At 40.7% G+C, this 24,142-nt stretch overlaps 2 protein-coding genes across 2 annotated transcripts; both read right to left on the bottom strand.

Annotated features, from left to right (window-relative positions):
• Positions 1-1,341: 1,341 nt before the first annotated feature.
• Positions 1,342-4,255, bottom strand: LOC118893076 (protocadherin gamma-A2-like). The gene is given in 5 exon segments (XM_036848254.1): positions 1,342-1,820; positions 1,823-1,864; positions 1,867-2,065; positions 2,067-2,189; positions 2,192-4,255. Coding segments are annotated over 5 exon segments (2,478 nt in total). The 5' UTR covers positions 3,878-4,255; the 3' UTR covers positions 1,342-1,392.
• Positions 4,256-8,079: 3,824 nt separating this feature from the next.
• On the bottom strand, positions 8,080-24,002 carry LOC118893078 (protocadherin gamma-A1-like). The gene is made up of 3 exons (XM_036848256.1): positions 23,670-24,002; positions 18,394-18,482; positions 8,080-11,839 (listed from the first exon to the last, which is right to left on the bottom strand). Exon 3 carries the CDS (start codon positions 11,195-11,197, stop codon positions 8,762-8,764), a length of 2,436 nt encoding a protein of 811 aa, XP_036704151.1. The 5' UTR covers positions 11,198-11,839; positions 18,394-18,482; positions 23,670-24,002; the 3' UTR covers positions 8,080-8,761.
• Between the last annotated feature and the right edge of the window lie 140 nt (positions 24,003-24,142).

Here is a 24,142-nt window from a genome sequence, read left to right as displayed (position 1 = left end):
AAATAAAAGATGATCCCATTTATATATAATATTAGTATATTTTTTGTTCTCTGTTATTAAATATATAACTAACATACTAAAAGCCAACATGGGAAGAGGAATGGGAAAGGAAAACTTGGTTGTAAGGGGGACTTATGTTGGTTGAGGAATTGGAAACATTTTTAACAGCTGCTGTGAGTAGGAAACTTTGAGAAGAAAATGTAAAAGGAGAATCTTTAGGGCAATAATTTGATATGGTCTCTGAATCCCTTGAGGATATATATTATTTTTAAAGATAAAAGGCAATGTGGTTTGCACATATGAGAAAAATAAAAGTAATGGGGGGGGATATCCCTGCATACGGTCTGCCCATGCAGGGGACACGGTTCGAGCCCTGGTCTGGAAAGATTCACATGCACGGAGCAACTAAGCCCTTTCACCACAACTACTGAGCCTGTGCTCTAGAGCCCGCGAGCCACAAGTACTGAAGCCCACGAGCCACAACTACTGAAGCCCGCGCACCTAGAGCCCGTGCTCTGCAACAAGAGAAGCCACCACAATGAGAAGCCCACGCACCACAATGAAGAGTAGCCTCTGCTCACCGCAACTAGAGAAAGCCCATGTGCAGCAACAAAGACCCAACGTAGCCAAAATAAATAAATAAATAAATAATAAAATTTTTTAAAAAAGTAACACGGAACAGAAACAATCTTCACTATTATAACAACCATGTATTATAGAGCAAATTGATAACTCAATCACTTCTTAAAGGAACAAAGAGCTACTTTAGAGGCTAATGAGATTTTTTTTTTTTTGCTAATGAGATTTTTTAACTAAACAGAGATTCCATGACATACCCTCCTGAAACACGGTGGAAGCATATATATTTCTAAATTTGCACCTTTTTAATAGGGAAGATCATGCAAATCAAGAAAATGAAGAATCTCACTGCCAAACTGAAGGAAAAATATTAAGACTGAGTGAGAAGAAAACAACTAACTAAAGTATTTCATTATTCATAAACAAATATAAATAAACATAAAAGCCTTAATTTTAAAGGAGGGAGGCATCTGGGGAAACATAAAAGTCAACATTTATATTTCTGAAGAAAGAATTGTTGATCCAGGTGGATGAGATGGTTTCCTTAGGGGATGAGAAAGAAGTATGAGAAACCAGACATGCCAGTTCCTAAGGCAGCGCTCTTTTGATAACCTAAATATCACCTTCACTTACTAATTCCTGATTTATACTCATGGACACAATGATTCTAGCTCCTCTTCCTGTTTACACTGTGTGAACACTTAGAACTACTAAGAAATAATTCACCAGACTAATTTCCTAAAAATTGAATATATCCGCAAAGAAATATGGGAAATAGAAAGGTATGGTAAAACCGTGGAGACAGCTAAGTAATTAGGTAAATTTATTTCTTTTAGCAAAGTAGCTCACAGGTATATTGCGAAGAGAGTTTACCTGAGAAAAAGTTTCTTCTTTGTTTTCAGGTGTAAGTTGAGGTTCTGAAAGAAAATCCTTTTTCTCACAGCTCTCCTGGCTGACGAGCGTGTCCGCGTAGTTGGGCTGCGGGAAGATCACGTGACTCCCCCGCGAGTCCGCGGTGAGCCAGGCCTCGTGGGAATAGGTCTGCAGGAAAGCCCGCACCCCGTCCACGCCCACAAAGTGGGAGGCGGGCACACCCGCTAACCTGCCTCCTGAAGCCTGGAGCAGACGCGACTTATGCCAGCGCCACAGTCTGAGCGCCAGAAGCACAATGACAAAGGCGAGGAAGACGCAGGACACCGCGGCCACCGCCACCACCAGATAGAGTGTGAGACCTGAGTCGTGGGGTTGGCAGAGGTCCTGATGCTGCCCAAGTCGGCCAGGGCCTCGGGATGCTGTCCGCCACTGCCACGGTGAGTGTGACCGTGGCCCGAAAGAGGGGGCTGGCCGTGTCCTGGACCGCCACCACCAGGCTCTGCTTGAGCGCGTCTCTGTCCAGCAGGGCCCGCGCTGTGCGCACCTCGCCCGTGTGCAGCCCCACCGCGAAGAGTCCCGGCTCGCTGGCCTTGAGCAGGCGGTAGGACAGCCAGGGCGTTCTGGCCCGAGTCTCTGTCCACAGCCACCACCCTTGGTCACCAGGTATCCCGGGCTCTGCAGAGCGGGGGTGCCAGCTCTACACCCGTGGAACTGTCGGTAGGGGAGGGCGGGGTACAGGAATTTCTGGCACGTTGTCATTCTGGTCCAGCACGAATATGCTCAGAGACACGTTGCTTCTGAGTGGTGGGTTCCCGCCATCCTGTGCTGTCACCCACAACTGCAGTTCATGAAACTGCTCATAGTCAAAGGAATGCAGTGCATAGAGGATGCCAGTGTCAGAGTTGATGGAGATGTAGGAGGACAGAGGTGCCCCCTGAATGATGTCCTCAGCCAAGTTATAGGTTACATGGGCGTTGTCATCACTGTCGGGGTCATGGGCCATCATGGAAAAGATGGAGGCACCTCTGGGGTTGTTTTCTGGAATGTAGGCAGAGTAGGATGTGTGGGGAAAGGTGGGAGGGTTGTCATTGATGTCTGCCACCTGCAGCAAAATGTGAGCATCTGTGGACAGAGATGGGTTCCCTCCATCTTTAGCGATCACAGTGATGTTGTATAAGGAAAACTGTTCCCTGTCAAGGACTCTGGTTGTAACCAGTCGGTGGTAATTGTCCACTGACCTTTCTAATTTGAAAGGAAGGTTCTCCGGGAGTGAACATGTGACAAATGCATTCTGTCCAGAGTCTCTGTCATGTACATTGAAAAGTGCAATTATGGTTCCTGGAGGAGAGTCTTCAGGAACCGAGCTGGTAGCAGATGTCATGTAAAATTCTGGGGGATTGTCATTTACGTCGAGAACAGTGACAATGACCTTCGTTCTGGTCAGAAGGCCTGGACCATCCTGAGCTTCAATATCAATTTCATGGAATTTGGCATCCTCATAATCTAGGCTTTTTGTGATCGTTAGTTCTCCAGATGATGACTTGAGCTCAAATACCTCTGAGGTTTCTTCAGGATTTTTCTCCAGAAAATATGCCACTTGAGCGTTGTATCCCTCATCTGCGTCAGTGGCGGTCACTGTGAGTATCCGGGTGCCTACGGGAGTATTCTCTGGAACATTTACAAGGTACTCGGGCTGTGTAAAAACAGGCGCGTTGTCGTTCGCATCCAGGACCATCACGCGGATGCGGGAGGTGCCAGATCTGACAGGGTCGCCCCCATCCAAAGCCACAAGAACGAGATGGTGAACGGCCTCTTCCTCACGGTCAAGGGCGCGTTCCAGCACCAGCTCTGGATACTTATTCCCATCTTTTCCGCTTCGCACGTCCAGGGAGAAGTGGTCATTTGAATTAAGTTCGTACCTTTGGAGGGTGTTCTCCCCGACGTCTGCATCATGCGAGCTCTTCAGAGGGATCCGGAATCCTGGCATAGTCAATTCACTGATTTTTAGCTCCAGTTCCTCTACTACAAAGCGAGGGGCATTATCGTTAATATCTGTTATTTCCACCTCTACTGAATAAATACTCAATTTATCTTCCCGGAGTATGTTGAAACTCAGCAGACACCGTGCGCTCTGAGCGCAGAGCTCCTCCCGGTCTATCCTGCCCGCGGTGACCAAGCTGCCGCTTCGCGGGTTCAGAGCAAAGAGCTGCGTCCTACCTCTGGAGACGATGCGGACTCCGCGCTCCGCCAGCTCCCGGGGCTCCAGCCCCAAGTCCTTAGCGATGTTACCCACGAATGAGCCCTTTTCGATCTCTTCTGGCACAGAATAGCGCATCTGCCCAGCTCCAGCCTCCCACAGGGTCGCCAAAAGAAGGCACAGCAGGGCAAGCCTTCCGCGGTTTGGCAACTTTAGCAGAGCCGCCATTTCTTGAGCTGCAGTCTTTTCTCCCAGGCAACTTCCAGCATCCAGGGCGGGCTTCCAATCTTTATTCCTCAGGGTCTGAGATGACCAGCATTCACGGGACCCAGGTAACTGTGGAGAGTAGTGGGCTGCTGGACTTAATTTTTTTGCCTTCCCGAAGCTTGCGGGCCAAACGCCCAGCCCTTTGTGTTATGCGAGCCGTAATGTTGGAGTGGATGTCTCACAGGCTTACTTCTTAGGTGGTCAACAGCGACGCCCAGAGGCCTAAGTAATTTCTGCACTCTTTCAGGTAAACCCAAGTTATTATTTGTTGCCCCTGTGACTTTCAAGTTGTTTTGAAGAATCTTACAGTTCTAAGATACCTTAGAAGTAGCTCTCTCAAGTCAGGAGTCTTTTTTTCAGAATGAATAAGAATGGTGTGAATGAATGTGACCTTGATAGTAGTTGCAAGGAAAGTATCATTGAACACTGGAGGCATTAATCAAGGCAGCCTCTGCCCTTATGCCAAACATCTTCAACCACTTATTTTATATTCAGAGACAATAAGATTAATCTAAAAACATTAGCTACATTATATTCTAATGTTACATATTTTAAATTTCTGTGCTTAATGGCTTAGTATTGAACTTCAAAACCTGTATTTTTTCCCCCAAAACCTGTATTTAAATTATTGAATTTTCGGACATTTAATTGGGTGACTACCCAATTAAGGCCTGACACTTTGCCTGATTGATGCTGGAGATAGAAATGGTGCACCTGATGAACACAGTCCCTGTTCTCAGGAAGCTTACAGGATAAGGAAGGACATAGTAAAGTAAACAGAGTATTTTAATAGAGTATGGTAACTGCTATGATGGTTGGAAACCCTGGGCAATGGGGAGAATACATAGGAAGGGTATCCAGCCTAGATTTGGGGGTCAGGAAAGACTTTTCCAGGACAAGATTGAAGCTGGATCCTAAAGCGGATGACTGGATCAAGAAAGAGGCTGGAGTAGTGTTCTAGAACCTTAGTACAAATTCTTGGAGGTGAGAGGCAGCATGAACATTAAGGAAACTGAAGGTGGTTTGTTCTTTGTTCTTTTCAAGATTGTTAGGGCCACTTGAGGTCCCCTGACACTCCATATGAATTTTAGGATGGATTTTTTTCTATTTATACAAAAAAAGGCATTGGGATTTTGATAGGGATTGCACTGAATCTGTAGATTGCTTTGGGTAGTTATATAAGTTTTTGATAGATACTCTTTATCAGGTTAAGGATGTTTCCTTAAATTTCCAGTTTGCTAAAAGATTTTAATCATGTCTTGAATGTTCTCAAGACCTTTATTATGCCTCTATTGAAATAAACATATGGCTTTTTATCTTCAATCTCCTAATATGAAGTTTTATATTATTAGATTTTCTTATATTGAAATATTCTTGCATCCCTAAGTAATAAACCCCTTTTAGTCATAAGCTATAAATATTACATATATAGTAGATACAATTTTGAATCAACATTCTTGAGCGAGATTGCACACTTCTGTTCTCATTTCAGTCTTTATGCCTTTTGGCTTCTTCCCCATTGAACTTTTTTCATTTTTAACCCATTCCTCTGAGAACACTGATGAAATATTTATTGGAAACAATTGATATTAACTCACCATGTTTTCTAGTAGAGCCTCTAGTTTGTTTTTTAAAACTTTTTCTTCAACATTGTTTTGATACTTTTGAGTCTCATTAAATAACTGCTCGACATCCCTTATTGTAGTTCTCTAAAGATTTCTGTTTGTCTTTGACAACATCTGGTTTTACTCTGTATATTATTTCCCACTCATGCTTCTTGCTTCATATTAAGCTGTTTTATTTTTTCCTAGTCTTACTTGCTTTTCCTTCCCTTTCTCTTTTCCAGGTCTTTGTCTATAATCAGAATTTGGAGGTTTCTTTTAAGATCTCTAAAACAAATTTTAATCATGCCATCTGACAAGCTGATATTAGTCCCAGTACTGGACTTGACAGAAGTTTCATTTTCTCCCCACTGGTGTCGCCTTCTATTGCTTCATCATCATAATTCTTCCTTGTTTGCATTTCAATAATTTATACCCTTTGTTACTTTTCCTATTATTTTATTTAAATTTATGCTAATATTATATCTTTCTTGCTTTGTTTCTGGAGTGGCAAGCTAAATTCACTTGTTTTAAATCATTTGCTTTTTGAAATTCTTACAGTTGTCTATAGATTTACCCCTAAATATTCTTTTCTCTGCATTCCACAATTTTTAATAAGTAATATTTTAATTTTTGTAGTTTTTATTTCATTGTGATTTTTTAAATCCAAGAGTAATTCAGGGATGTAGATTTAAATGTCCAAACTTTTCTGTTTCCTTTTACTATTTTAAAATGTTTGCTTTGTGATTTTTCCAGCTTTATTGAGGTATAATTGACAAATAAAATTGTAAGATATTTAAAGTGTACAACATGATGATTTGATATATGTATACATTGTGAAAGGATTCCTCTACTGAGCTAATTAACACATCCATCGCCTCACATATTTACCTTTTTGTGTGTGTGTGAGAGCATTAGGTTCTACTCTTAGCAAATTTCTATTATACAATACAGTGCTGTCAACTGTAGTCTCACGCTATACATTAGGTCCTAAGGCCTTATTCCTCTTACAGCTGAAGGTTTGTACCCTTTTACTAATCCCTCCTTATTTTCCTCACCAGCCACTTTGTGATTTAACTACATAAGGCATGTATATTATTTGTACTTTGAAATTTGCTCTACCTTTTTTGTGATGACTATGTAGTAAATTGTTGTCGATTTTCCATATGTTCATGTAAAAATTGGCTATTCTATATTTGTTGTGTATACAAATACCCAACAAATCTGTCAGATCAAGCTTATAGATTCTGTTATTCAAATATGCTGTGTGCTTAGTAATTTTCTGCCTGTGTGATGTATTATTTCTTATGGAACTGTGTTAAAATCTCTTTCAAATTTCAGATTTGAAAATAATCTGTATTATTTTCAAAGCTATATTGTTTGGTGATAGGAGCTCATGATTTTTATATCCTTTTGGTTGTCTGTTCTTTTTATAAGTATGATCAGTTCATTAAAAAAATCACCACTAATGTTGTTGCCTTAAACACTACTTTGGTGTTATATTAATATTGACATGACTGCTTTCTTGTGTGTAGGGTGTGTGTGCGTATCTATCAACATCTTTATCTTCAGTATTTCAGTATAATTTTATTTTAAGCATGTATCTTGTCAGCAGAATAGATGGATTTAAAAAATCAACCAACTTGGCAATCTTGGTGTTTCAATAGGTTAAAAGGTCATTTATATATACACAGAAGCAGTGTTTTAAATTTAAAAAGTTGAGAAAATTTTAAATTGTAACAACTTATGGCATTGAGAGTATACTCTTGGTACCAAACAGAAAATAAAAATAAAAATCCACACTTAGACATACAGCAAGAATGAGAGAATTTTTTTAAAGCCATCAGAGAAAATAAAGATTACCTAAAAAATAATAATTTGTTGGCAGAAAATTCTCATTAGCAAAAGTAAGTTCCAGAATTCTCCAGGTCCCAGGCCATAACCAGGTATTTTAATGGCACTTTAATGGTATGCAGCAGTGGTATTCTGAATATCACAGCTCAGGTCTGAGAGATTTAGTGTTCATTTTCTGAAGCCAGCATCTGTGTCCACTTCACTCCCTTGGTCTTTAGCTTGCAACAAGTTATGACCATGGGAACTGGTAGGTAATGTTTTTATGTGACTTTCCCCCTTTTTAACTAGCCAAGGGGCCTAACTGCTTATTTTGGATTCACGCAGTAAGCCTGACTCAGGTCCCTTGGTTAGCCCGAAGCCCTTTTGTCCCTATTACACTGCTTGAACAATCTCATCTAAGTCCAAGACTAGAATTCCCACTTTAGTTTTAGCCTGGCTCACCACTTTCTGTCCCATCTTCGGTCCGTTTAGCCATTTATCTTTTATTTGTGCCTGACTATGCTTCTGCTTTCTTCTTTTTTATTTTATACGTGTATCTTTAATTTATTGGAGCAGAGTAAGTATATCAAAGCATAGGTTTACTCTCCTATGATGCATTTCTTGTGAAGAGCTTACACACATTAAAATGGAATATATATTTGATTTTTGTTAGTTGTTTACATTACAGGCATAATATACAAATCAGGAGGCTTCAAACTATTTCTCAAGTTGCACAGAAAATTTTCTGTCATTCATTTTATTACTTAATTTCATAAGTTACTTAAAACAGTTGATGTATTCTTGAGCATGCATAAAACATGTCAAAATAAATGACTAAACAAAGGGCTAAGAGAGTTTAAATTTGCAGCTTACCTAGATTTCCATAATTTTATATTAACACAACTTAAAAATACTACTTTAGACAATCTTTACCTTTTCAAATGTCCCCAAATAAAACAGCACCCTGACAGATGACATCGACATTAAATTTAAGGATAAATTAGGAGATGTTTATAACTTAAGGATATTTGAAAACAGTATTAGTCACATTAATATTGGTGGACCTTTTCTAGTCAAACCCAATCCTTGCTAGATAAGAGAATGGTAAAGCCAGAAAAATAAAATTATTTGGCCAGAAGCAAGCAAGAAAACTTTAGAAGCCAAATCTCCTTGTTTCTAATGAAGTGCTCTTTCCACAACTCTTTATCCCAACCACCTACATTATGATTAATTACAGTCTCCTTTTCAATGAAAGAACAATGATAAATATACTCGGATATAAACATTTAATGATTTCCCAGGATTTGTAAATAGAAAGCTACAATGATATGTGGGAAATAGAGAACTGTTAGTACTAAAGAACGAAAGCAAGTAAGTAAACTCAGAAATTATTTTTACCTAGATAAATTTACTACACAAAGTTTACCTGAGAAAATGTTTGCTTTCTATCTTCAAGTAAAGACTGAGGTGCTGATAGAAAATCCTTTTTCTCACGGCTCTCCTGGCTGACGAGCGTGTTCGCGTAGTTGGGCTGCGGGAAGATCACGTGACTCCCCCGCGAGTCCGCGGTGAGCGAGACCTCGTGGGAATAGGTCTGCAGGAAAGCCCGCACCCCGTCCACGCCCACAAAGTGAGAGACGGGCACGCCCGCTAATCCTCCTCCTGAAGCCTGGAGCACACGCGTCCTATGCCAGCGCCACAGTCTGAGCGCCAGAAGCACAATGACAAAGGCGAGGAAGACGCAGGAGACCGTGGCCACCGCCACCACCAGGTACAGCGTGAGGCTGGAGTTGTCCAGGTTGGTGGAGGGTTCCATGCTCCCCAAGTCGGCCAGCACATCTGGGATGCTGTCAGCCATCGCCACTGTGAGAGTAACTGTGGCAGAGAGAGGGGGCTGGCCGTGGTCCTCGACCGCCACCACCAGGCTCTGCTTGAGCGCGTCTCTATCCATCACAGCCCGCGCTGTGCGCACCTCGCCCGTGTGCAGCCCCACCGCGAAGAGTCCTGGATCGCTGGCCTTGAGCAGGCGGTAGGACAGCCAGGCGTTCTGGCCCGAGTCTCTGTCCACAGCCACCACCTTGGTCACCAGGTAGCCAGGCTCTGCAGAGCGGGGTGCCAGCTCCACACCGGTGGAACCGTCAGTGGGGAGGGCGGGGTACAGAATCTCAGGTGTGTTGTCATTCTGGTCCAGCACGAATATGCCCAGAGACACGTTGCTGCTGAGCGGCGGGTCCCCGCTGTCACGAGCCATCACTCTTAGTCGCAGGTCCCGGAACTGCTCATAGTCGAAGGATCGCAACGCATACAGGACTCCAGTGTCTGAGTTGATGGAGACAAAGGAGGATAGAGGTACCCCCTGGATGGTGTCCTCCACCAGGGAATAAGTGACTCGTGCATTCTCATTGCTGTCAGCATCGTGGGCAGTCACAGAGAAAATGGAGACACCTCTGGGGTTGTTTTCTGGAATGTAGGTGGAGTAGGAGTCCTGCAGGAAGACAGGGGAGTTGTCATTGATATCTGTCACTTGCAGTGAAATGTGTGTTTCGGTAGATAGAGTCGGAGTTCCCTGATCTGCTGCTGTTACTGTGATGTTGTACTGGGAGGTAAGTTCTCTGTCCATTGTTCTTTCTGTCACTAAACGGTAATAATTATCATCTAACTTTTCTAATTTAAAGGGTAGATTTCCAGAAATGGAACACGTAGTGTGACCATTGTCTCCGGAGTCCTGGTCGTGCACACTGATAAGAGCAATTATGGCCCCAGGAGGAAAGTTTTCTGGGACTGCAGTGGTGACAGAGGTGATGGTCACCTCTGGGGCATTATCATTTATGTCCAGAACTTTGACCAGCACCTTAGCTCTGGCCATGAGGCTTGAACCATCCTGAGCTTGAATTTCCATTGGATAAATTGTGTATTCTTCGAAATCCAGAGGTTCTTTATTTGATATTTCTCCTGTGTAAGAATCCAAGTGAAATATTTGTGCCACTTTGTGGTCTATATTATGAAACGAATATGTTACTTCCCCATTGGCTCCCTCATCTGGGTCCGTGGCTTTTACCGTGAGCAGCCGAGTGCCCAGCGGCACGTTCTCAGGGACACTCGTGTGGTACCGTGCTTGAGTAAACGCTGGAGCGTTGTCATTTGCATCCACCACCTGAACTCGAATTCGGAGGGTTCCTGAACGGACTGGGTTGCCCCCATCAAAAGCGGTGAGGAGGAGGCGGTGGACAGCGTCTTCTTCCCTATCTAGGGGACTCTGCAGCACCATCTCTGGCTGTTGGGACCCATCAGATCCCTGTTGCACATCCAGGGAGAAATGAGGGTTGGAGCTGAGCTGGTACATCTGGAGCGAATTCATACCCACATCAAGGTCTTGCCCAGAAGGTAGAGGGATCCTGGTACCTGGAGTGGTTATTTCATTCATTTTAAATTCTACTTCCTCTAACTGGAATTGGGGAGTGTTGTCATTAATATCAATTATTTCCACTTCAACAGGGAAAAGCTTCATTTTATCCTCTACCAAGACGTTAAAACTCACCAGACACTGCAGGCTCTGAGCGCAGAGCTCCTCCCGATCTATCCTGCCTGCGGTGACCAAGCTGCCGCTTCGCGGGTTCAGAGCAAAAAGCTGAGTCCTACCTCTGGAGACGATGCGGACTCCCCGCTCCACCAGCTCCTGGGGTTGTAGTCCCAGGTCTTCGGCAATGTTGCCCACAAAGAAATCTTTGTCTGTCTCTTCTGGCACCGAGTAGCGGATCTTCCCAGCCTGGGCTTCCAACAACAGCCCCAGAAAAAGGAACAGCAAGACCAGCCTGCGGCAGCCGAGCACCTTCACTCGAATCGTCATTGCTCTCTTGCTTCGTAGTTTTCTCCCAGTCTGGCACCAACAGTATTGTTTCTCTGCTCTTCTGAGTCTAAATTAACCGAATTTTCAGGAGAATTCAGAGCAGAAAGGGGTCCTGAAGTAGGATCTGGGCAGCCGCAGGAGTCTGTTTTCAATCTGGCAGTGATGGAGGTTCTAAGAAGTTTTTTTTCCCCTCGGTGTGTTTGTGTGTGTGCGCGCGCGTGCGCTGCCTTTATCTCCCAGACTGGTGAACAGCGGCACCCAGAGTCCTAAAGAGTTACTGCACTCCTAGATAATACTTGAACTTTCTCTTCTCATTAACCTGATCAACCTTTCCTTAAGTCTTAGTTTATTGTCAAGGAAATAGTTAAGCATTATACATTATAACTATGAAAAGGAGAAATTGCTATGTTCATTTAATTAATTACGTCTACATATTGCTTAATTGTAACATACAGTAGAATCCAAGCTATCCTGGATATTCCAGTAGTATTCCCAACCTATCTGCTTTCCGTTTGCTAGTCAGGAAGTATCACAAAGGGGACAAATCATCCCTCCACTTCTTCTGTAGTACATCTTGACCACTTGATAATTTCACAGGCCATATAGAAGAGCAACTGCCCTTTGACTGGAGGATGAAAAAAACTTAAAGGAAAAATAAACTTTTAGAGTGTAAGCAAGACTTTAAAAAATTGGACTATCCCATTTCCTATCCATTGCACTCTGAATATTTAGCAGAAACCTTGGAATTTTGAAGGACATATTTTATTCCATCCCTATTTTTCCTCTTTTACTGAAGCATCTATGTATTATGTAGATTTAAAAAGACCTTTAATATGGGCTTTTAAAAGACCTTCAACTCAGCTGCAAGTAATATATTTTGAATAAAATAACACTGGGCTTGGACTTCCCTGGCCGTCCAGTGGTTAAGACTCCATGCTCCCACTGCAGGGGGCAGCAGTTTGATCCCTGGTCGGGGAACTAAGATCCCGCGTGCCACGCCACATGGCCAAAACGAACAAACAAACAAAAAACAAAAAAACCACTGGGCTCTTGGAATTTCATTGGAAAAATGTCACATGAGTATCTAATTTAGACTAAATTTAAGAGACACAAGAGGTAGTGATATTTTTCAAAATTGAAAATAAAAAGGCCACATCTTTATTTTTAGATAGTCTATATTAGGATAATATGTATTCTCCTACATCCACACTTAATATTTTCTCCAAAAGAAGTTGGTTTTCTAAAACAGCAAGATTTTAAAACTGTATTGCCTTCCTTGTTTTACTCATTGCAAAATTAGTAAAAGGTTACTAACTAAAGTGTCTTGGGCTTAGTGTGATTTATTTATCCTTACACAGAAGTTAGGGAAGAATGATCTCTGCATTCCAGACGCTGACATTTTTAGGAACAAATTGGGCCAAATATTGGCAGCCAACCCACGGACACCATGACTGAGAAGGCTCTGGAAAATGATGAAAGGAAACAATCAAAGGCCAGAATAGTTCTTGGAGAGAGACTCTATGTTCTTACACAACCAAATCTACAGTTTCCCAGCTTCTCAAAGACAAATATAATGGAGCCCAAGAGCAGAAACTTAAAGATGCAGTGAACCTCCTTCAATATTTCGAGGAAAGAACTCTTTAGCCAGAAACATAATTTTTCAGAACATACATTAATAGGCACAAAGTTTTGCCCAAAGGAATTTTCTGGGCTAATGAAACAAATCAAAATATACATAGAAACTAGCAAGTAAACTTGTAGAGCTCTCCCACACCCCTAAAGACAACAAAAAATAAGCAGGACTGCTTACAGCAGGATGATATTTATGAAATAAAAGTGTTAAAACTCACACGAATACATTTGAATCCAATGTAATATTTAAGGCTTCACTGCTGGTACTACAGAAACTATCTAGTTGAAAGACGTTTCTGAGTTAACTTGAAGAAATTAAGACTTTGCAATATCTGAAGTCACATATTGACTGTAGGAATAGGGCAAATCTCTCTTGCTGAATTGGGAGCAACTCCAAGTCCAGGCTTGGACCAGGCTGAAAGCAGGGCTGGAGGAGCACTGCAGGCCCGAGGCTATGGCCAGAGTCACTGCTAGGAAGAAGAACATGGAGATCAAGGCGAAAAGACCATGACCAGGTAAAGCTGTAGCTCTGGCAGTAGGTGCTGGGTGGTCACTGAGGTCCGTCCACAACTCCTGCAAAGACTAGCTGCAGCATGATGAATACTGTCATTGAGCATGGTGACCAGCAAGCCCCAGAGAACAGTGTATCTGTCATCTGCAGTGTCCCAGTGGGCATCTTGCTCTTGTGCATCCTCAGGTTGAAGAGTCAGATTAGGACACCTGATAGGACAGTCAGGTGTTGCGCCCCAATCAGCGTCCACCTTGGCGACCAGGTAGTCGAACTGCAGTGTGTGATGCCCCATGGAAGAGGCATATGACTTCCAGGTGCAACTCCCAGCACAGCACGTCTTCTGTGAGTTTTTGCCGTGGTAGTACACCATTACAGGCAGGCTCAGGCTGACACAGAGCCCTGGTTGCAGGCCACAGAGTCAGCTCAAAGGTAGGCTGCAGTGAACACCACTGTGCTCTGCACTCAGTGACACGTCAGACAACAGCACCCAGGTCACTGGTCAGGAAAAATAGGAGGCACTTAGGGCACCAAGTTTCAGTTGGAAGCACTAAAGTGTGCAATGGAGGCTCTGGGTGAGTGTTCCCAATCTCCTGGACCATACAATAGACCTGTTGGAAAATTAAAGCATTTTTGTTGATGTGGGTTATATGCAGGCTAATGCTTACACTGGAGGAGAGGGACAGCTTGTCTTTGTTACCTCATGATTCCGAATCTGCTCCCAGTTTAGAATCCTTTCTGTCAGTAGCTTACAAAGAATTACATAGTAATTCTTTGTTGTGAATTGTTTGGCTATGTGTTTATTACTCTCTACAATATCTTTCACTTTTCTCTTCAAGAAATCTGAGTCCTGTTGTTTTGATTAGAGCAACCACACTTCTTATCTCTAATAGGACTAAACACTCAGCTGAAAGTCGCCTGCACTGCATCATAGTTCTCAACCTGCATTTCAACCAGGATTGTGAAAAGTGCCCTTAACTGTCTCCAGTCTTCTCTTCTAAGCTGTGATATAACAGTCACTCTTCAAAATCAAAGATGGTGCTGTCGTTATTGAATATACTGTGTATGCCCTGTGAGACTGTGTGGAAAGTGTAGAACTCTACGTTAAGGGTGTCACCTAGGTCAGCAGGGATCACCTGAAGAATGCAGACAAGGAGGTTCTCTGGCAGGCAGACTCTACTGTACACTCTGTAGCTCAGTATGGGAGGATTGGCTTTGGCATCCAAGACCTACCTGCATCTTGCCCTGAGCCTCCTCCCCACCACTAAGTGGTGGCAGCTCTGCTACTCTGGTCCAGATTTCTCCAATAAATAACCAGAGTACTTACTGCCCTAGTGTTCTCTTTTACTTTTGGCAGTGAGGGAGATGGTTAACTGAAATTAATCTGCTAAACTTGTAGAGAATTACTTGCAGCATCCATATCTACTACAGTTTAGGAGTAAACTTTGCTCTTATTAAGATGTTTTCCAGAATTTTCAAAACAAAATGGCTGTGCTCAAAGCCATATGTTATTTATATACAGGATAAATACTTTATATAAAAAACATTTATAGGATTTCCAGTGAAGGTTTCAGATTCAAGGGGCCTAGGGACTTCCTTTGGCCTATTGGCTACATCTATCTTGTCATTTGTTCCTTCCTGCTCTCTTTGCTGGCGGTAAAGAGAGGCTTCTTAGCACTCACCCATGGTTCTTGTCACCGACATGTAGATCTTTGGCGAGATTCCCCACTTTTAAATCCTTGGCTGTCTCTTCCGGAATCTCTCAGCATAACTGCTGCGCAGTTCACTAGGCTGAACAAAGACATCAGAAAAGGAAACAGCGCTTCCTGCACTCCCGCGGCTTCCCTGTGGGGAGACTTCTCTCTCTTCACGATGCGGCTTCGTAGGACCGAATGCACTTCGCTACAGTGGCTCCTCAGATTACCAAGGTGCGCTGGAAAGAAGAGGAAGCAGCTCTCTCAGACCTTCCTGACCCAGATATTTGAAGCAGATTGCGGGAGAGATGGCGTGCAGAGTCTGCTCCTGGTGTGTTTCTCTAAAGTGTGCATACATCGCTGCGTCAAAACCGCCAGTGGGTTCCTTTGTTTCACTCTAAGCCACGGATTGGCCAACAGCGGCACCCAGAGGTCCAGGAGGATAGCTACCACATGTTATTTCTGAAAGTCCTCACAGCAGACTGTATTTGCTTTATTTCCGGGACTTATTTTTACAATACCAGTTGGTTCAGTATAAAGGCTACAAGTCACTATTTCTTTTTGACAAAATATTAATAAAATGGTCTTTCCACAAAATTTAAATCAAACGTTTTAATTTATTAAAATTCACATCAGCTTAAAATAAAAATTCTTACACAATTTCCCTCTTGACATTTCCTTTTGAAGAACACTTGAAGCTTCTTTTTCTTAAACATTTTTTTACTCAAGAAATTACCCACTGTAAAAAGAATTTTACATTAGAAAAGGAAATTCTCACTGTATATGCTACAATATAAAAGAAACTTGCACTATAAAAGGTAGAAAATACTGACAAAAATTTTCAAGTATCAGTAATTGCATTATTTAATTACAATTTTACACATAACATAAAATTTACCAACTTAACCATTTTAAGTGTACAGTTCAGTAGTATTAAATACATTCATAATGTCATGCAACCATCACAACCATCCATCTCCAGAACTCTTTTTATCTTATAAAACTGAAACCTATACCCATAGGTATACCTATACCTATACGTATACCCATTAAACTCCTCATTCTCCCTTCTCTCCAGCCCCTGGCAAACACCATTCTACTTGCTCTATGATTTTGACTACTCTAAATACCTCATATTAGTGGAATCATATGGTATTTGTCTTGTGTGTGTGTGTGTGACTGGCTTATTTTACATAGCATAATATCCTCAAGGTTCATCCATGTTGCAGCGTATGTCAGATTTTCCTTCCTTTTTAAAAGAGTATGGAGTTTCCTCAAAAAATTAAAAATAGAACTACCACATGATCCAGCAATTCCACTTCTGGGTATGTTTCTGAAAAAAATGAAAACACTAATTCAGAAAGATGTAATCACCCCTATGTTCACTGCAGCACCATTTACAATAGCCAAGATATGGAAGCAACCTAAGTGTCCATCAATAAATGAATGGATAAATAAGATGTGGTACATATACAAAGCCATAAAAAAGAACAAAATCTTGCCATTTGCAACAACATGGATGGACCTAGAGGGTATAATGTTAAGTGAAGTAAGTCAAACAGAAAAAGACAAATACCACGATTTCACTTACATGTGGAATCTGAAAAAGCAAAACAAATAAACATAACAAAACAGAAAGAGATTCACAGATACAAAGAACAAACAGGTGGCTGTCAGAAGGGAGAGGGGTGAGGGGATGAGTGAAATAGGTGAGGAATATTAAGAGGTACAAACTTCCAGTTACAAAATAAATGAGTCACAGGGATGAAATGTACAGCATGGGGAATACAGTATAGTCAATAAAATTGTAGTAACTTTGTATGGTGACAGATGGCAACTAGACTTACGGTGAGGGTGATTATTTTGTAATGTACAGAAATATCGAATGACTGTGCTGTGCACCTGGAACTAACATAGTGTTGTAAGTCAATTATACTTCAATTAAAAAAAAGAATTTCCTTCCTTTTCAAGGCTGAATAATATTCCATTGTAGGTACACATACCACATTTTGCTTATGCATTCATTGGTTGATGGACACCTGGGGTGCATCTAACTTTTAGCTATTATGAATAATGCTGGTATGAACAAGGGTGTATAAACATCTCTTAGAGACACTGCTTTCAATTCTTTAGGGTATATACACAGAATTGGAATTGATGGATCATATAGTAATTCAATTTTTAATGTTTTGAGGAACCACTGACTGTTTTCCACAGTGGCTGTACCATTTTATATTCCCATCAACAGTGCACAAGGATTTCATTATTCCACATCTTTGTCAATATTTATTATTTCCTGTTTTTTTAATAGCCGTCATCCTAATGGGCATGAGGTGGTATCTCACTGTTGTTTTTATTTGCATTTCCCTAATGATTAGTAATGTTGAGCATCTTCTCATGTACTTATCAGGCATTTGTATCTTTTTTGGAATTACATATATACTATTATAATCCTCCCAATAATCAGCTCTTTCATGGATACCACTGATTACCTCTATAGACTGAATATTTATGTCCCCCCCACCCCAAATTTCACATGTTGAAACCTAATCAATGTGATGGTATTTAGAGGCAGGGCTTTGGGGAGGTGATTAGGTCATGAGGTTGGAGTGCCCATGAATGGCATTAGTGCCCCTGTAAAATAGGCCGCAGAGAACTCCTCCACCCCTTCCACCATGTGAGGTTACAGCAAAAAAAGACTGCCACCTATGAACCGGGAAGCCTGCCCTCACCAGACACCAAAGCTGCCAGTGCTTTTATCTCAGACTTCTCAGCTTCCAGATGTGAGAAATAAATTTCAGGTGCTTACAAGGCACTCAGTTTATGATATTTTGACACAGCAGCCCAGATAAATTATGACAGTTGCCCTTGTTCTTTCCTCTCTTCTAACACTTCGTTTTCAGTTTAGAGGTCCACCATCTGTGCACCTAAGGGCAGCTGAACCTACTCATAGCTGTAGTAGTTCTGATAGGTCTAAACCAATATTGGTGATCTCATTCCTCTTGCCAGTGTTTAGTTAGAAATGTGGCTTAAAACAATTAATAATTAAAAAATAAGCTTAGGGCAAGGTTTCTCAACCCTGGTACTATTTTGAGTCAGATAACTTTGTTGGGGGGGGATGTTCTGTGCATCATAGGATATTTAGCAGCACCCATGAGATGCCACGAGATCCCACAGGTGCAACAATCAAAATGTCTCCAGACATCACCAAATGTCTCCTCCTCCCCACCATTTTGAAAATCACAGGCTTAGGGTATTCCGCTGGTGACTATTATTGAGCCAGGGATAGGTATATAGTCTAGGTTGGTCCAATCACAGTGAAAGACAGATTTTGGTTGGGAAGAGCCACTCTCTGAACTTACCATGGACAAGGAAGGAAGTTCCCCAGTTACCGCTGGCAGGTTTCTTATGACCACAGACTTTGGAAATTTACAAGGAGGTGAGGGTAAAGCTGAAAGAATAATAAAGTATAAATAAATGTTCACTATCCAAAATTAGCAAGAGTTAAACAATTTGTGCCAGACCATAATTCAATCCTGCCTAAAGGCAGCCATACTTCTAGAGCTGCACTGTCCGGTAGAGTAATCACCTGCCACATGTGGCCACTGGGCACTTGAAATGTGGCTAGTCCAAACTGAGATGTGCTTTCGGTGTAAAATAAACATTTGATTCTGAAGATTCAGTACAAAATAAGAATGTAAAATATTGTTAATATTTTATACATTGATTATATGTTGAGCAATATTTTGGTAATTAGGTTAAATAAAATGTCATTGAAATTAATTTCACGTGTTTCCTTTTGGCATTTTAATATGGCTACTAGATAATTTAACATACATATATGACTTTCACCTGTGGCTCATATTATATTTCTATTGGACAGAGCTGCTCTAGACTACCTGGTTTTTGAGATAACACATTTTCTTATTGTTTAAACCAGTGTAAATTAGATTGGTCTTTTTTTCTATCGAAAGCATCCTATTTGATACAAGAGACTGCTACAATTTAGTTAACCTGCTTTTTACTGATTATATACTGCTGCAACAGTATATAAGTGTATTTTGGGGGGTATTTGCTATTTCCTCACTCCTATAATTTTCAATCTCCAAAATATAAACAAGGCTTCTCCCATCTCTCACATTTTTTTTAACCTCCACAGTATAAGGAACTTGAAAGTTTATTAAAGGGAATTTTCAATCATACAGCATTAGCCCGATTGTGATACTCCTTTATCATAGGTAGGAAGCCCTTTGAGGCTTATTACCACACTGGGGAATTTATTGTTCCCCCAAATCTTTGGTTCACCAGTATCACAGATATTCTATGGAACAACCACAGGAGTGTAATTCTTTTATCAACTCAGAGTGTTTCTATATATCAAGTGGATTTGATTTAAAAAAACAACATTTGACAAAATTCAACACCCATTTATGATAAAAACCCTCCAGAAAGTAGGTATAGAGGGAACTTACCGCAACATAATAAAGGCCATACATGACAAACCCACGGCCAAAATCATTCTCAATGGTGAAAAACTGAAACCATTTCCACTAAGATCAGGAACAAGACAAGGTTGTCCACTCTCACCACTATTATTCAACATAGTTTTGGAAGTTTTAGCCACATCAATCAGAGAAAAAAAAAGAAATAAAAGGAATACAAATCAGAAAAGAAAAAGTAAAGCTGTCACTGTTTGCAGATGACATGATACTATGCATAGAGACTACTAAAGATGCTACCAGAAAACTACTAGAGCTAATCAATGAACTTGGTAAAGTAGCAGGATACAAAATTAGTGCACAGAAATCTCTTGCATTCCTATACACTAATGATGAAAAATCTGAAAGAGAAATTAAGGAAACACTCCCATTTGCAACAAAACCATTGCAACAAAAAGAATAAAATACCTAGGAATAAACCTACCTACAGAGACAAAAGACCTATACGCAGAAAACTATGAGACACTGATGAAAGAAATTAAAGATGATACAAACAGATGGAGATCCACGTTCTTGCATAGGAAGAATCAACATTGTGAAAATGACTATACTACCCAAAGCAATCTACAGATTCAGTGCAATCCCTATCAAACTACCAATGGCATTTTTCACAGAACTAGAACAAAAAAATTCACAATTTGTATGGAAACACAAAAGACCCTGAATAGCCAAAGCACTCTTGAGAAAGAAAAATGGAGCTGGAGGAATCAGGCTCCCAGACTTCAGACTATACTACAAAGCTACAGTAATCAAGACAGTATGGTACTGGCACAAAAACAGAAATATAGATCAATGGAACAGGATAGAAAGCCCAGAGATAAACCCACGCACATATGGTCACCTTATTTTTGATAAAGGAGGCAAGAATATACAATGGAGAAAAGACAGCCTCTTCAATAAGTGGTGCTGGGAAAACTGGACAGCCACATGTAAAAGAATGAAATTAGAACACTCCCTAACACCATACACAAAAATAAACTCAAAATGGATTGAAGACCTAAATGTAAGGCCAGACACTATCAAACTCTTAGAGGAAAACATAGGCAGAACACTCTATGACATAAATCACAGCAAGATCCTTTTTGACCCACCTCCTAGAGAAATGGAAATAAAAACAAAGATAAACAAATGGGACCTAATGAAACTTAAAAGCTTTTGCACAGCAAAGGAAAACAAAAACAAGATGAAAAGACAACCCTCAGAATGGGAGAAAATATTTGCACACAAAGCAACTGACAAAGGATTAATCTCCAAAATTTACAAGCAGCTCATGCAGCTCAATACCAAAAAAACAAACAACCCAATCCAAAAATGGGCAGAAGACCTAAACAGACATTTCTCCAAAGAAGATATACAGATTGCCAATAAACATATGAAAGGATGCTCAACATCACTAATCATTAGAGAAATGCAAATCAAAACTACAATGAGGTATCACCTCACACCAGTCAGAATGGCCATCATCAAAAAATCTACAAACAATAAATGCTGGAGAGGGTGTATAGAAAAGGGAACCCTCTTGCATCGTTGGTGGGAATGTAAATTGATACAGCCACTATGGGGAACAGTGTGGCGTTTTCTTAAAAAGCTAAAAATAGAAATACCATACAACCCAGCAATGCCACTACTGGGCATATACCCTGAGAAAACCATAATTCAAAGAGTCATGTACCACAATGTTCATTGCAGCTCTATTTATAATAGCCAGGACATAGAAGCAACCTAAGTGTCCATCAACAGATGAACGGATAAAGATGTGGCACATATATACAATGGAATATTACTCAGCCATAAAAAGAAACGAAATTGAGTTATTTGTAGTGAGTTGGATGGACCTAGAGACTGTCATACAGAGTGAAGTAAGTCAGAAAGAGAAAAATAAACACTGTATGCTAACACATATATATGGAATCTAAAAAAAAAAAAAGGTTCTGAAGAACCTAGGGGCAGGACAGGAATAAAGGCGCAGACATAGAGAATGGACTTGAGGACACAGGGAGGGGGAAGGGTAAGCTGGGACGAAGTGAGAGAGTGGCATGGACATATATACACTACCAAATGTAAAACAGATAGTGGGAAGCAGCCGCATAGCACAGGGAGATCAGCTCAGTGCTTTGTGACCACCTAGAGGGGTGGGATAGGGAGGGCGGGAGGGAGAGGCAAGAGGAAGGAGATATGGGGATATATGTATATGTATAGCTGATTCACTTTGTTATAAAGCAGAAACTAATACACCATTGTAAAGCAATTATACTCCAGTAAAGGTGTTAAAAAAATTAAACAAACTTAAAAATTCAGTTCCCCAGTCAAAACAACAACAACAACAACAACTGGATTTATCAATAGACATTAAGGTAATGGTGATGTGGCAGTGCCCTTAGCTTTAGGATCAATGTAACTACCCCTCAAAAAATAGCATTCAGAAAATGTATTAAACTCAAAAACAGAAAATATGTTTCAGGATTGAAGGAGGTACATACTTTAGGGGAAACTTCAGTTGATCCTTTTAATTATCTCTGACAACCTTCCATTTCAAGTTTTAATAACTAAAATACACCATAATTTTGGCAAATCTGAATTGCCCAGAATTTATCTCAAGTTATTTTCTGTGACAAAGATATTTGAGCATCATAAAGCTCATAGGCAATTAAAATGCAAAGCAATATTTGGATTATTTTCATGTATAAGCATGGCCTCACATTTTATAGGGTTAAATAAAGCATTATGCAAAGGCTAGTATGCTAAACTCACATCTATGAAGTAAGTAAAATCAGGTACAATTAAGGGACAAGCACATTGGAAAAATTTCTTCAAAAAGAGGAAATAGATCATCCTGGAAATTATATATACATCAGCTAATATTCTTCAACACATTACAGAACAAAGAACTAAAGTACAGTTATGTAGAAGAGCATAATTTTCCTTCAAACTTAACATAAAAAACCAAACTGGTGCCAAACCATTTAAATACCACCCCATGATACACAGTAGCACAGTTGACGAAACCAAAGGGGTCACATTCACACACGCTATTTGCAAACCTCTGGCCTCATAACAATTGGCACGGTCCGTGACTGGAGAGGAAATGTATATATAAAGTGGCTCTATCTCATTTTAAGGTGACATACAATGTATTTTCTCTGACAAATTATTATAGGATTTAGATTATATTTATGTTCTTTCTGGATGGATCAATTGTTTCATTCAATTAGCAAATATTTTTTATCTCACACGTTTTGATACTAGGCACTGGGACCGGATGAACACGATATTAGACTCCTGATTATCATGGAGCTTCCAATCTTAGGTGAGGGAGACAATAAGTACATAAAGAAATAAAGTGAATTTTCTAAATGTTAATCACATTTTAAGTGAATTCTCTAAAACAGGTGTTGATATTTTAGAGAACAGAAATTGAAATTTTAAGGACCTTGATAATCTACCAAACTGATCCTATTAATAAATAAATGGAAATGAATAGGAGTAAGTGGAAACTGTTACACAGTTAGACTGAAGCACTATAAATACATGTTGAAGAATACTTGACCACCTAAAGAAGAGGCAAGCAGAAAAGTTATCCAAACAGTAGAGGTGGATTTTTTAAAATTCCAAACTAATTTAAAAATTACTGGCAAATGAGTAGAAGGAAGTAATACTTCAAGTATATTCTACTTTAATCAGACTATTCGTCTTTCAGGCAACTGTCCTAAATGAACACGGGCCTCCAGAAGAACACTACCTTCTCTGTTTACATTTATATCTACGTCAAACACATTAAAAAGAGGAATCACTACTCAGCCATAAAAAGGAACGAAATTGGGTCATCTGTAGAGACGTGGATGAATCTAGAGACTCACACAGAGTGAAGTCAGAAAGAGAAAAACAAATATCATATATTAACGCATATATGTGGAACCTAGAAAAATGGTACAGATGAACCGGTTTGCAGGGCAGAAATTGAGACACAGATGCAAAGGACAAACGTATGGACACCAAGTGGGGGAAGTGGCGGGGGCGGGGATGAACTGGGAGATTGGGATTGACATGTATACACTAACATGTATAAAATGGATGACTAATAAGAACCTGCTATATAAAAAAATAAATTAAATTAAATAAAATAAAAAAAGAGGAATCACCCTTGTTCCCTCAGGGGCTCTTCAAACCCGAAACAGACCGAGTCATGGGCTTCCTACGGACATCTTCATAATCAACAAACACAGAATTATAGTGGGCTGCATGTCCTCACTCCACTGACTTGGGTACTTTAAAATCCACGGTATGGTTAGTTATGAATTCTTTTATCGGCTCCAGATTGAATATAGCCTGTGGAGATGCCGAGATGTTTCCAGAAACAAACACCATTTCCGCACGGACGCCCTATCTCCGGCAATCACCCGGAAGCCTAGGAGGTATCCGGCCCCACAGCGATCCGGTAAAAGCCCTGGCTTAGCGGAGGCGTGCGGGAGAATCTATGTCCTTCTTAGAACCGTTTTCTCTAAATACTTTTAAACCAACAGCTCTTTACGAAACATACTCTTCATCCCGTTAAGGCCAAGTTCTCGCGAGACGACAAGACCCGCCGGATAGCGTAATCGCGCATTGCGCCTGC

The sequence above is a fragment of the Balaenoptera musculus genome, chromosome 3 (assembly GCF_009873245.2).
Source record: "Balaenoptera musculus isolate JJ_BM4_2016_0621 chromosome 3, mBalMus1.pri.v3, whole genome shotgun sequence".
NCBI lineage: Eukaryota > Metazoa > Chordata > Mammalia > Artiodactyla > Balaenopteridae > Balaenoptera > Balaenoptera musculus.
This window is presented reverse-complemented; position numbering and strand designations above follow the sequence as displayed.